Raw genomic sequence first — 11,923 nt, 5'->3', positions numbered from 1 at the left:
AATTGATTTAATGCATCGGGTGTGAAATACTTTTGATTTCAAAGCTACTTTCACTTTAAACAAATTGTTTAGTGTCGTTCAACCAAACTAAAAATTGTTTAAAAACAAACACTTTGTCCCAAAATTGCATAGTACTGCAAGATTAGAATTGCGAAGGAGTGATGGAATCACCAGAGCTTAGCTGATATTTACAACATTTTATTCTAAAAAGTATCATGAGCTGCTTCAGTGGCAAAATGCGGGAGTACAGAAATATCTCTTTAGACAGATTTGATGGCTTAAACCTGAGATCAACAGCATACTTTCTGTCTCACTGTCATTGTGGTGAGTACTTAAACAATAAAATGCTTTCTTTGTTATTACTGGAATGAATGGAAGCAGCTGTTGCAGAAAAAATGGAACACTTCTAGTATACCGGTCCCCATAAATATGGCGCTAAAATAGGTGCCGCCGAAGGCGGTGTAATTATATAGGATCGACAAAATCGAAAAAGAAGCCACAAATTGCATCAAAAATCTTTTTTAAACACAGTTTTTTAAATGAGAATGGTACTTGTTTAGGAAATAAATCTCCATCTTGCGTTGTTTAGGAATGTAGTCACATGATCAATTTTTGACGTAATCTCATAAATATTCATGAGATGCGTCACTTGTGTTTTGAGTAATAAGAAATGCCTGATAGAACAATATTAAAATTGCTGATTTTTGTGAAATTTTTAGCTTTACTAGTCATCGATGGATTGAATTGTGCATCATTATCGATTTGGAAGAAAAAATATTCTGAATATTTGAACATGATTAGGAGGTCAGGATATCGAGCTGCAGTTAACGGTAAGTTGCTTTTGGAATAACTTGCCTAAACTAAGCGCTGAAAATCGTCATGTTTCGACAATAGAGTTGATTTACCCTAACTTTTATTTCTTAAACTTTCCTTTGTAAAGCAAAAATTTCATGAACTAAACCAAAGTGTAAGAATGACGATTTTATTGCTTTCATGCAAGTTTTTGGTCACAAAAGGCACTCATAGTGCCTTTTGTAAGCAAAAATTACATAAATTAGCCCAAAGTCTGTTTTTATAAAACAACCCCAATTTTAAAAACTATATAACCTATAATCACTCGATTAAGCGAGTGGGAAATAATTTTTAACTGCTCATGCGCAATCGCGTGATTCTGGTGACCGGCATACTAGAAACTTCCCGAAAAAATACATAACCCGCGTAAGCGGGTTATGTAATTTTTTTCACCGTTCATTCCAGTAATAACAAACAAAGAAAGACATTTTATTGTTTATATTTATATCTGTTTAAATAATCAATTAAAGTAGGATTAAAAAGATTAATTAATATTGTATTAATGATGCGAACGTCTTTATACGTTTCATTGATGGAACAGCCACTGATTAAGAAATCTGTACAGGTGACATGCCAACTGTAGTTTATGCAGTGATGAACGCAATGGGGTTTCTTAAGAAATAAAGGAGAAAATATTCAGTGGATGTAAATATAACAAAATAATCAATATACTACACTGTATTTATTCGAAGAACTGCTTCGGTTTTACTTTATCCTTCCCCCTCCTTCATTCCTCTTTTCAACATTGGAAATAAAACGTAGAACAAATATATACCTAAGCCAACTTTGATTCATACATTTAAAGAGAATTAAAAAAAACTTTACACAAAGGTTTACCAGAATAAAAAGCTTCAATTTGGAGACAAAACAAATACCCCTGATTACCTGGTAGTATACAAATTATCAGCTGTCATATTATTGTGTTTGTATGTATCAATCTTGCTTGTTTTTTGCAATTGACTGTGATGCCTGCTAAAAAGGACCCAGATTTGGGAATAAAGAATCTTATAGTGAAAACCATTTAAGTGTTTGAAGACCTTCAAGATTCAAGATACTTTATTTACCAATCAGGGGCCATGAAAGACATTCCAACATTTGTTGATCATACAAAATAAAATTTCAGATCACATGCAAGGACTTGCTTATCCAGAATTTACTGAAAGGTTGTCCTCAAGGTAGGAGATAATATTATATATTTTATATTATAACATCGATTCAATAAAGTATGGAGTAATATCATGAATTTAATGCATGTAGCTTTATGTATATTTATAGAGTGAAGATTGCTAACTACACTTTTTTGCTCTGAAATAATTTAAGCTTCACAGGTTCAAATTAATGATTATGCTTCAAAACTTTTGAATCTTGTTATTCTAATTTTATTTATTGTAAAGGAGACATAATCAAAAGTAGTGGACTTAAGCTTTTGCTGAAGTAAAAATTCAAAATGCAAATCAATTTTGCATCTTTTTCCTTTTCAGAAATGACATTTTTCTCTACTGCTCAGAGGTCACCAAAATTCTACTCATGGAGAAGCATCCTAAATTAGAGAAGTTTGTTGTAAGAATTCAGAAAATTATTATACAGTGTTTTCCTGCACCAGGAATCTTTGACTTAATTCAATTATCATCTCTAGTAATTTTTATAAAATTCATCTGTAACACTTTATATACCAAAGATGGTAATCTTTCATATTTAAGCAGACTTAACTTTATTATAAATTCTTTCCAAATCTTGTATAGAGAACTCTACCCGTGGCTGAACCCACCGTCATCCCAATTCCAGAACCTGACAAAGCTAAAGTAAGGCTTTGTAATTTATATGTAGATGAAGTAAGATGAAGTAAATGATTTGCAAAAATGTAACTGAAGATGGTGAAAATCAAATTCTTCTGATTTAAAATATTGTATACATGTACAGAATTTATATTAATTGAATAATAGATGACTTAACACACTTAATGTTTGATCCACAGAAAGACAAGGTGACAGTGACTCTGATACATGCCAGTCATTGCCCGGGGTCTGTCATGTAAGTAATTCAGTTTACTTTACTTTACTTGCTTTTGTCCTCAAACACTAGTCGAAGATTTAACAATTTTTTTTAAATGTTAGATTCATGGAAATTCATGACATTTCCATTGTTGTGCATGTGACTGTATGTTTCTTGGATAGTGTATTGTTTATGATTGTTTGTAATGGCAGGTTTCTGTTTGAGGGATTTGATGGGACTGTACTGTATACAGGGGATTTCCGATGGGAATCTGACCAAGTCATGAAAATACAGGCACTCCATGTTGACCAGAGGTAGAAATGTCGTATAACATATAACTCATCTGTTCCAAAGGAAAAGTAGCATACATTATAAATAAGATACCACTACTTGGAAATTAACTTTCTTTCAAATGATTTATTTTACTACAAGTTTATTACATGTAAAAGAGTATATCTATTTGAATTTTATGTTTTTATCACATACCGTATAATGGGTATTTTCTGCGGTTGTCCAGTTTTTGCGGATAGGACAAATCCGCAAAAATTACAATCGCAAAATATTTTACTATGCCTTCAGGTATTTCAAACATGCAAGTATGTGTCTGCAGACTCATGCGTGGACATGTCTTCGTTCGCGAGAAAATTATGAGATCTTTAAAAATCTTCTTCTCAAGAAACTGGGCACTCTGAAACTTTTGTGGATAGATGCAAACAAAATATGACAGTTTTTCTTTCTTTCTTATTTTCCACTTTTCAATTTTGTGCTTTGTCTTGAGATCGTGATTAATATTACCGCTTGTGTATACAACGTGGTTTGATTGTCTCGTGAATTTCATTCCAATTAGACCACTGACAGTATTTTACACCTCAATGCATGACACGTGCGATCTATGGGGTGGTTGATTATGCAACTGTTTGTTTTAGCTTAAAATGAAACTCCCGAATGAATTTTGATGGCAATTAATTATAAGTATATTTTAGATTATGGCTTGGAGGTATCAATTATCATTATCTATATACTTTTTAAAATTATTTTGATAGATCATATTAATGAACGTCTGCGGTGTTAGATTAAAGATTTTAATTATTGTTTGACTGGACAAGTTCCGTTGCTACAATAAATAATTTCAGGACTAGGCATAATTTTACAAGAGTGACTAAAAGCTAGTAGTTTAATAGCGCAATACCTGTTCTCATGCACGTTTCATTCATGTGCCTGAATGAATTTACAAAACGTAATCATGGCAGTGTTCTAATAAATCTTAGAGTTTGGTGATCCTATACACCCCGTGTATAATTTTTTGCGGTAAAGTGCAACCGCAAAAAATGAAAATGCACAAATTAATTTGCTACCTTTTAGGGGTTAAATCGCAAAAATTTCCAACAGCAGAAAATACCCGTTATACGGTATTAAAGTCATTATTATAATAGTTTGAAATTATGTATACATGTAGTTTATGAAGGGAACTTATTTCAAGAGACAGTTGTTGTCTCATGAACACATATTTGTTGATTTCAATAAAATTATCCACAAAGTATCCTGGATTATTAACTAAAGGTAAAGGATTTTTTTTAATAAAAAGGAAGATCCAAGCCACAGACAGATCGATGCATGTAAATTAAACTCTGGATGAGTTTTTTTAAAAACTCTGCAAAACAATAAGGATTATACAAATAGTAAAACTTATATAAAACATACTTGTATGTATATGTAACAAGTAATTTATAAAGTCAAGTTCTTTTTTACAGTTCTTTTATTTTAATTAAATTATCATATTGGCAATGAGCTACAAACAAACAAAAATATATACACACATTACCAAAAGAACAAACAAACAAAAATAAAAGAATTAATCAGTATATGAATTTATATTCAACTGAACACATACCACCAAAATATGGTGATGCCATCAAACTCCAACTCACCCACAAACTCGAACACCTTACCATGTTACATTCAACACAGGGGCATCAGCTTAGTGAGTATAAATAAATTACTTGATGAACCAGTTTAAATCTTAGAGATTTACTCAACAAAATAATTATTTTATAAATTCAAATCACTGCACTGAAAATTAACAAAAAATAGAAAACAACGAAGTAAGATTAATATTCAAATATAATTTTTATAAAGTTTTTAATAATATAATCTCTAAATAAAATTAAATACCTGGCACAAGGACAGAAACTCTATAAATAGACTCGGTTTAAAAAGTATGGTGCATGTTTCATGTTCTTTTAATATGCACAAAATCAACCGTTACATATATATGTATTAGCATTCCTATGTTGCATTAAGTTAGTAAAATGATAGTTCGCAATCTACGTAAAAGTTGAATGTTTAAAAAAATTTGCCTTGGAGGTTTTATGGCCTATATAAGCCTTCTTTTGGATATTTACTTTGAAATTTGTAATTATAATGCTGACACACTTTTCTCAGGGTGAAGCCTTTGGTCAGTCTCTATGTGGACACCACATTTTGCCACCCCAACAGTTTCTCCATCCCCTCCCGCCAGACCATTATCAGCGCCGCCTGTGACCTAGTTAAGGAGTGGACTGCCAAGGGGAATAACTACGTTGTCCATTTCACCCCCAGAGCTAACTACGGACATGAGCCACTGCTTAAAGAGGTTGCTCAGGCCCTGGGCTGTAAGGTTAAGATCACTTTAAAAAAAAAAAAAGAAGGGAATATTTTATTATTAATTATAAAGTGTCAATTTTTTTTTTAATTTGACATTCATAGTTTATGGGGATTAAGTTAAAGATTTGTCAGTAACATGCTTAACATAGTAGCATTAATCTCGCAATAGTGATAAGTTAAGAGAAAAATTAAAGTTAAAAAAAAAAACAATAAGGAAAAAAAAACTTTTATGTATGGTACAGGATACAACTGTTTCTGTTGAAAGTTACATAAGTAATGGTTTAGTTTTACACACATGTATGCATTGTTTACATTTGCAAATAAATGTATTCGTACATGTTGTCTATTTCGTACATTTCTTTGTAGGTTCATGTCAGAAAGGATAAAGAGGATGTATACAATCAGATGTCAGAGCTACGAGGAATATTTACTTCTGATTCCGCAGCCACATGTATCCATGCTTGTGGAGGAAGGGTAATGAATTCTTATCTTATTTCCACTTTAACAGGGCATAGTAATCCGAGCAAAGGCATAGATTAGTTTTATTAGTTGGTCAGCGAAGGGTGAGGCCCTGATATAAATGTAATGTGAAGTCTTTTTTTTAGCTCTACTGGTCAGAGACCAGAAGAGCTTATGTGATAGTAATGTGTCCGGCGTCCGTCCGTCTGTCTAGCTGTCTGTCCATCTGTCTGTAAACAATTTTTCAAAATGCTACTCCTCCTACAATTTTTGTCTGATTTCAATATTACTTTGAACACAAGTAGAATGCACTAAGATACATAGAATAGTGCATCGGTTTTTGATTTCGACGTACGGTGTTGCCATGGTTACTAAAAATAGAAATTTCTGTGAAATTCCTTTAAAATGCTACTCCTTCTACAGTTTTTGTCTGATTTCAATATAACTTGGCACACAAGTAGACTACACTAAGATACATAGAATAGTGCATCAGTTTTTGATTTCGATGAACGGTGCTACCATGGTTACTAAAACTAGAATTTTCTGTGAAATTCCTTTAAAACGCTACTCCTTCTACAGTTTTAGTTTGATTTCAGTTTAACTTGGCACACAAGTAGACTACACTAAGATACATAGAATAGTGCATCGGTTTTTGATTTCGATGAACAGTGTTGCCATGGTTACTAAAAATAGAATTTTCTGTGAAATTCCTTTAAAACGCTACTCCTTCAACAGTTTTGGTCTGATTTCAATATAACTTGGCACACAAGTAGACTACACTAAGATACATAGAATAGTGCATCGGTTTTTGATTTCGATGAACGGTGCTACCATGGTTACTAAAAATAGAATTTTCTGTGAAATTCCTTTAAAAACGCTACTCCTTCTACAGTTTTAGTTTGATTTCAAAATAAGTTGGCACACAAGTAGACTACACAAAAATACATAAAATAGTGCAAAGTTTTTGATAAGTACAAACCAGTAGAGCTACAGTCTCAACAGAGACTTCTGGTTTTATAAAGTTTCAGCTTTTGAATTGTTTAAGTTATTTAGATGACCTATGCACTCTATCTATAAGATAAAGCATTCTCATGTATCTTTTCTAGTACTAGTCTATCTTGCATCATTTGTAAAACTTGCAACACGTACTTTACCAAAACAAGTCTTTGACCTAACTTCTCCATTTAACCACAGGTGCTTGAGGACATGTACTGAAGAAAATTCTGTTTTAGGTTTATGGGGAAGTCCCTTGTCTTCCATGTGACAAGAAAAATAAAAACCTGAAGGTCATGGTCATCCTTCCGTCCACCATGTTTTTCACCCAGTCTTTCCGCCTGAGTGAAGATGAGATCGTTCTCCGTGACAAGGGAAAATATCGCATCTGTTACTCCTTCCATTCGTCAATGCTGGAGGTGCGTGACCTAGTGACCTACTTACAACCAAGACGTGTGTTTCCTAATGTCAAACCCGCAGAAGATGCCAGTTTAGCAGAGGTAGATTCTATTGAATTATGAATAAGAAAAACAACTCTGAAATTTGTTAGAGAAGTTCTTAAAATTTGTAAAATTATGAAGTACATCAAATTTGAAAAGAAAAGAGAATTTTAAACAGGACAACAAGAGATCAATTTAGGAAATAATAAATTGGTCATGTGGGACAATGTTCATGAATTTAGTTGGTCAATTTTAGCAACAAGTTAATATCTACATGATCCTTTATTTCAGAAATCAAATGTGTAGATTAATATACCTGTATCTACTAATAATTCAGTTACACACAAAAAACCTCTCAACAAACAAATTTACAAGTAAAAATTTGCTTGACTACAGACATTGATCCCAATAAATTAAAATGATTCCACAATAATCAGTCATGCGTTTTACTTTTAATTAAATTCAATAAAACAATCTTTTTTTATTAGGTACAGAGAAGATTAAATGAGTTTTTGAAACTAAAGCACAGCTCTCATGTGAGAGAGGAACTGGAATCACAGCGCCCTCTAGGATTATTACGACAATCCATCAAGAGGAAAAGACACAGAGTTTCAGGTATGTTCTTAACTTGGATAAAAATATTTACATTGGTGAGGACCATGAGGCAAATAACACAGATTCTTAAACAAATGACTATCTAATGACTAACATGTTTTACTCATTTCAACTTTAATTTTAGAAATGTTTATATACAGGTATGAATAAAATTTTTATTAACACACGTATAGCATCTCTCACATCGTATATATCTGTGCAGAACACTCTAAAAATATTTAATGACTACAATGTACACGTTTTCCAGTTGCCTCTAGTGATTCAGAAGAACTCTTGTTTGGAAGCCAGATTTCTTTCTCCCCCAAAAAGCAAAAATTCTTTACTGAGTCCCCTGCTAAAAATAGAATCACAGAGAGGATGGAGGACGAAGAAGAATATCAGAGCTCTTATGAGGGTAGCTGTCATAGTGACAGCGAGATGAGTGGAATTTGTGAGTCAGATGAGGAAAATCAAAAAGAGAAGTAAGTTCCTAAAAATGTGCATGTATTTATAAGCAGTCATCTTGAAAATTTGTCTACATGCAAGGTCTGCAAAAGAGAGAATCTGATATATATAATCTAACATTTGCCCTGTAAATTGATTGTTTGCCAGTAAATCATTTAACAAAAGATTTACATATTTCCGCCATGTATGGAAAATATATTTGTTCTGTCTATGCAGTTCCCAGACACTATCCACTCCAAGACAAAGTCTACTGGACGCCATCAACTCTCAGATAAACAGCCAATCAGAGAGCTTGTCTCATAGAATTGTGTTGTATGATGATTGTGAACAGACTGAGGGAAAAGCTCTCTCATTGGAGGAAGTCAATCAACAGCACCAGTAAGTCTTTAATGTTAATTTAATGGTTACCTAGTATTCTAAAGTGTTTATGTCAAAATTCAAGTTAAAAATATTCAGTATAAACAAAATTACCTATCTTTAAGTAAATTTTAAAAATATTCATCATAAGGTTATATGAACCCATTCTGAAACATTTATATTCCGACTGAAGTTAACATTAAAACATTTATATCTTTTACATTTAAGTGTTACAGTAGTAAAGAAGGGAAAAGTAAAATTCAATGCCATAAACAAATGTTAGAATTGATTTTTTAATCAGAGACGACGAAGAAGAAAATAATGAGGATGAATCAGATCAAGACACAAACAGAAAGAGTGACACCTGTACAAGTCAAGAATCAGAAGCTGTAAATGGAGCCAAGGAGGGTACTGATTTGACAAAGCTAAATGATAAAGAACAAGAGAATTTAAAAGAGGGTGAGTCCAAAGAGGGTAAAACCACAGCAGGAAGTTTAGAGTCCAATATGCAGTCAGGAAGTTTTAGTGGGAGCAATGATTTGTTTGATGAAAAATCTGATGAAAAGTGCAATACTCTGAGTGATAATGGTAGCAATGTGTGTGATTTACACATCTCCCCAAGCGACTGTGATAACCAATCATATTCACCATCTGTAGCTCCTAATTTAACACAAGGATCAAATAATGGCATTGTCTGTGATATTCCAGAATCTCAGGGATTTATTGCTCATGTGATGGACTATGATAAAGTGGACTTAACTCATTCTGCTGATAATGATGATTCCCAGAGAAAAATTGAACTGATTGATTCTAAGAATAATGTGATTATTATTACAGATGGAAGTGCTTCAACAGGAGAAGAAAGTCATTCAACAAGTTCCTCACAGGAATCAAGGATCTCCATTGACGACACAGGAGTAAGGGGGACTGAAAATGAGGAAGATAATGATAAAAGTAATTGCCACCAAAACAAGACTCAGTATTCTTCTAAAAATGGGGAATCCCTAGATGATGTTGAGGCTTTATTTGAGGTTGAAGATTCTGATGATGACATTGAAGTAGTTGAAGTGTCTACGTCTGTACAAAAGACAGGCACCAGTTTACCAGATGTTCCGGGGAGGAGTACCAGTTTACAAGAGGAGTCGGACAGTGACGCAACACTTCCACCCAGTCAGAATTCCTACACAGAATCACCACTCAAAGACAGAAAATATGTAGCAGAAAACTGTGTGGAAATTCTTGAAACAGAAACTGAAAGTAATCATTATAGAGGGAATCAGACGCCGAGAAAACTTTATCAGCCCTCGATTGATTTTTATATTTCACCATCCAAAGATTCACCAGAAAAGTGTAGTCCCAGCATTGTGAAGAGAAGAAAGAAATCTAATGGTTGGCTGAATGCCAGTAACAGGAAGTTAGTGTATGTTAGTGATGAGGAGGAGTGTAGTGGTAATGACAAAGTGGTGGATCTAACATTAAGTAGTGATGAAGACAGCTAACAAAGTGGTGGACCTAATATTTAGTTTTGATAAATACACTTGAGAAATGATGGAACTCTTTCTACATTAAACAGAGATGGAAACATAAAAAATTATGGTGGAACAAACTTCAGTAATGATGGAGGAAGCTGAGTAACAAAGAATCACAAAATTCGAAAAATTCAATAGTTTATATCTGATTCATTTATAGTTTTGTTGGATTCCTTGTCAGAATGTTTGTGTGTTTTTTTTTAAATTTTCTCTTCAAGGTTTTTTCACATTTTGCACAGATCTGTGTCCCGGTGATTATCATCTACCTCAAATATTATAAACTAATTTTGTATATAAAATACAGATTAATTAATTAAATTGTCATATATTTTTATGATGTATAACACACATGACTACATGATGTATGGTAAATTATTTTTGTACATTATCAGCTTATTGCATTATTGCATCAAATAGTAAATTTAAAGATATTTTCCCTTTTTTTATGAATGCGTGAACATTGTCAGTATTAATATTCTAGTCAAATAATTAATTTCCTAGACAAATGTATCTATAGGTATTAAATATATGAATAACAAAATTTTGGGGTTTTGTTTGTTAGTTTAAGGTTATTCCTCTTGAGAATTTTTCAGTCATCTGGAGACGCCACTACTTGCCGGTGGAGAGCTGCAAATTTTGTCCTATACTCAGCACTCATGACCAGTGAGGGATCTTTATCATGCTAGCACCTACTGAGACACAGGACCTAGGTTTATACGGTCTCATCAGAAGGACTAGTCTTCACATCCCTCATTGGTATTTGACATAAGGATCCTTACTCCGCAACTTTAGAGCAAATGCTCTAACCTCTGCACCACATGGGCTTGTGTTTGGTTAAATTACCATCTTTTTGAATTGAAAACGTCTTATTTTTATATGGATGTTTATTAATTATTGTCTCTTCATGGTCTTCATGGATGTTAAAAAAGTGCAGATTATAAATCTCAATTAAGTGATAAAAACGAAACATTAACAGGACAAAATCACTATAGGGTTTGTTTGAATATTTTATATTTAATAGCTGCTGCTTTAATGAATAAAAATTCTCTTCCAGTTCTCTAGAAATTTATTGCACATAATTCATTGTTATTTCAGTCAAAAGTTGAAATGTTCCTTGTTGGAAGTTTCAATAATTGAAGAAAATTGCACTCAAAAAATGATTTTAATCGCCATCTTCAAATTGAATTGATGGCCTTGACCTCTGATCTTTTAAGTTCATCGATAAGGAGTTTTCGTAAGACCATTGGGAGCTGTGATATAAAATTTTCAGCAAATTAAGGTCTATCAGTTTCTTGAAATATCGTCTGGAAACAAAAGTGTCACAAACACAATTCAGATCATAATAAAATTTGACACATATACAGCCTACACAAGTTCTGCAAAAAGCATATCTTATTGTTTTACTTCACGTTTCGTAATGTGAAAATGACGTCAATACGTGTTTGTTTGTATGTTGTTTAACGTCCCTCGAGAGAATTTTTCACTCATAAGAAGACGCCACCACATGCCGGCGGAGAGCTGCAAATTTTGTCCTACTCTCGGCACTTATGGCCATTGAGCAGTGAGGGTTCTTTTTCGTGCCAACACCTACTGGGACAT

The 11,923-nt window shown here is 33.0% G+C and overlaps 1 protein-coding gene across 2 annotated transcripts; it reads left to right on the top strand.

Moving 5' to 3' along the window:
• Positions 1 to 58: 58 nt before the first annotated feature.
• On the top strand, positions 59 to 11,082 carry LOC134280419 (protein artemis-like). 2 transcript variants are annotated; one of them, XM_062762826.1, is made up of 14 exons: positions 59 to 324; positions 1,976 to 2,027; positions 2,334 to 2,412; positions 2,595 to 2,654; positions 2,828 to 2,883; positions 3,057 to 3,158; positions 5,287 to 5,500; positions 5,854 to 5,961; positions 7,179 to 7,439; positions 7,868 to 7,994; positions 8,242 to 8,455; positions 8,655 to 8,816; positions 9,097 to 9,254; positions 9,633 to 11,082. In XM_062762826.1, the coding sequence occupies exons 1-14, from the start codon at positions 216 to 218 to the stop codon at positions 10,292 to 10,294; spliced, it is 2,364 nt and encodes a 787-aa protein (XP_062618810.1). In that variant the 5' UTR covers positions 59 to 215; the 3' UTR covers positions 10,295 to 11,082. The 2 variants fall into 2 exon arrangements, with proteins under 2 accessions (XP_062618810.1, XP_062618809.1); XM_062762825.1 differs by having other exon boundaries at positions 9,097 to 11,082.
• The last annotated feature ends 841 nt before the right edge of the window (positions 11,083 to 11,923 follow it).

This window comes from Saccostrea cucullata, unplaced genomic scaffold, assembly GCF_032062105.1.
Source record: "Saccostrea cucullata isolate Sc308-1 unplaced genomic scaffold, CSIRO_AGI_Scuc_v1 ctg637, whole genome shotgun sequence".
Classification (NCBI taxonomy): Eukaryota; Metazoa; Mollusca; class Bivalvia; order Ostreida; family Ostreidae; genus Saccostrea; species Saccostrea cuccullata.
This window is presented reverse-complemented; position numbering and strand designations above follow the sequence as displayed.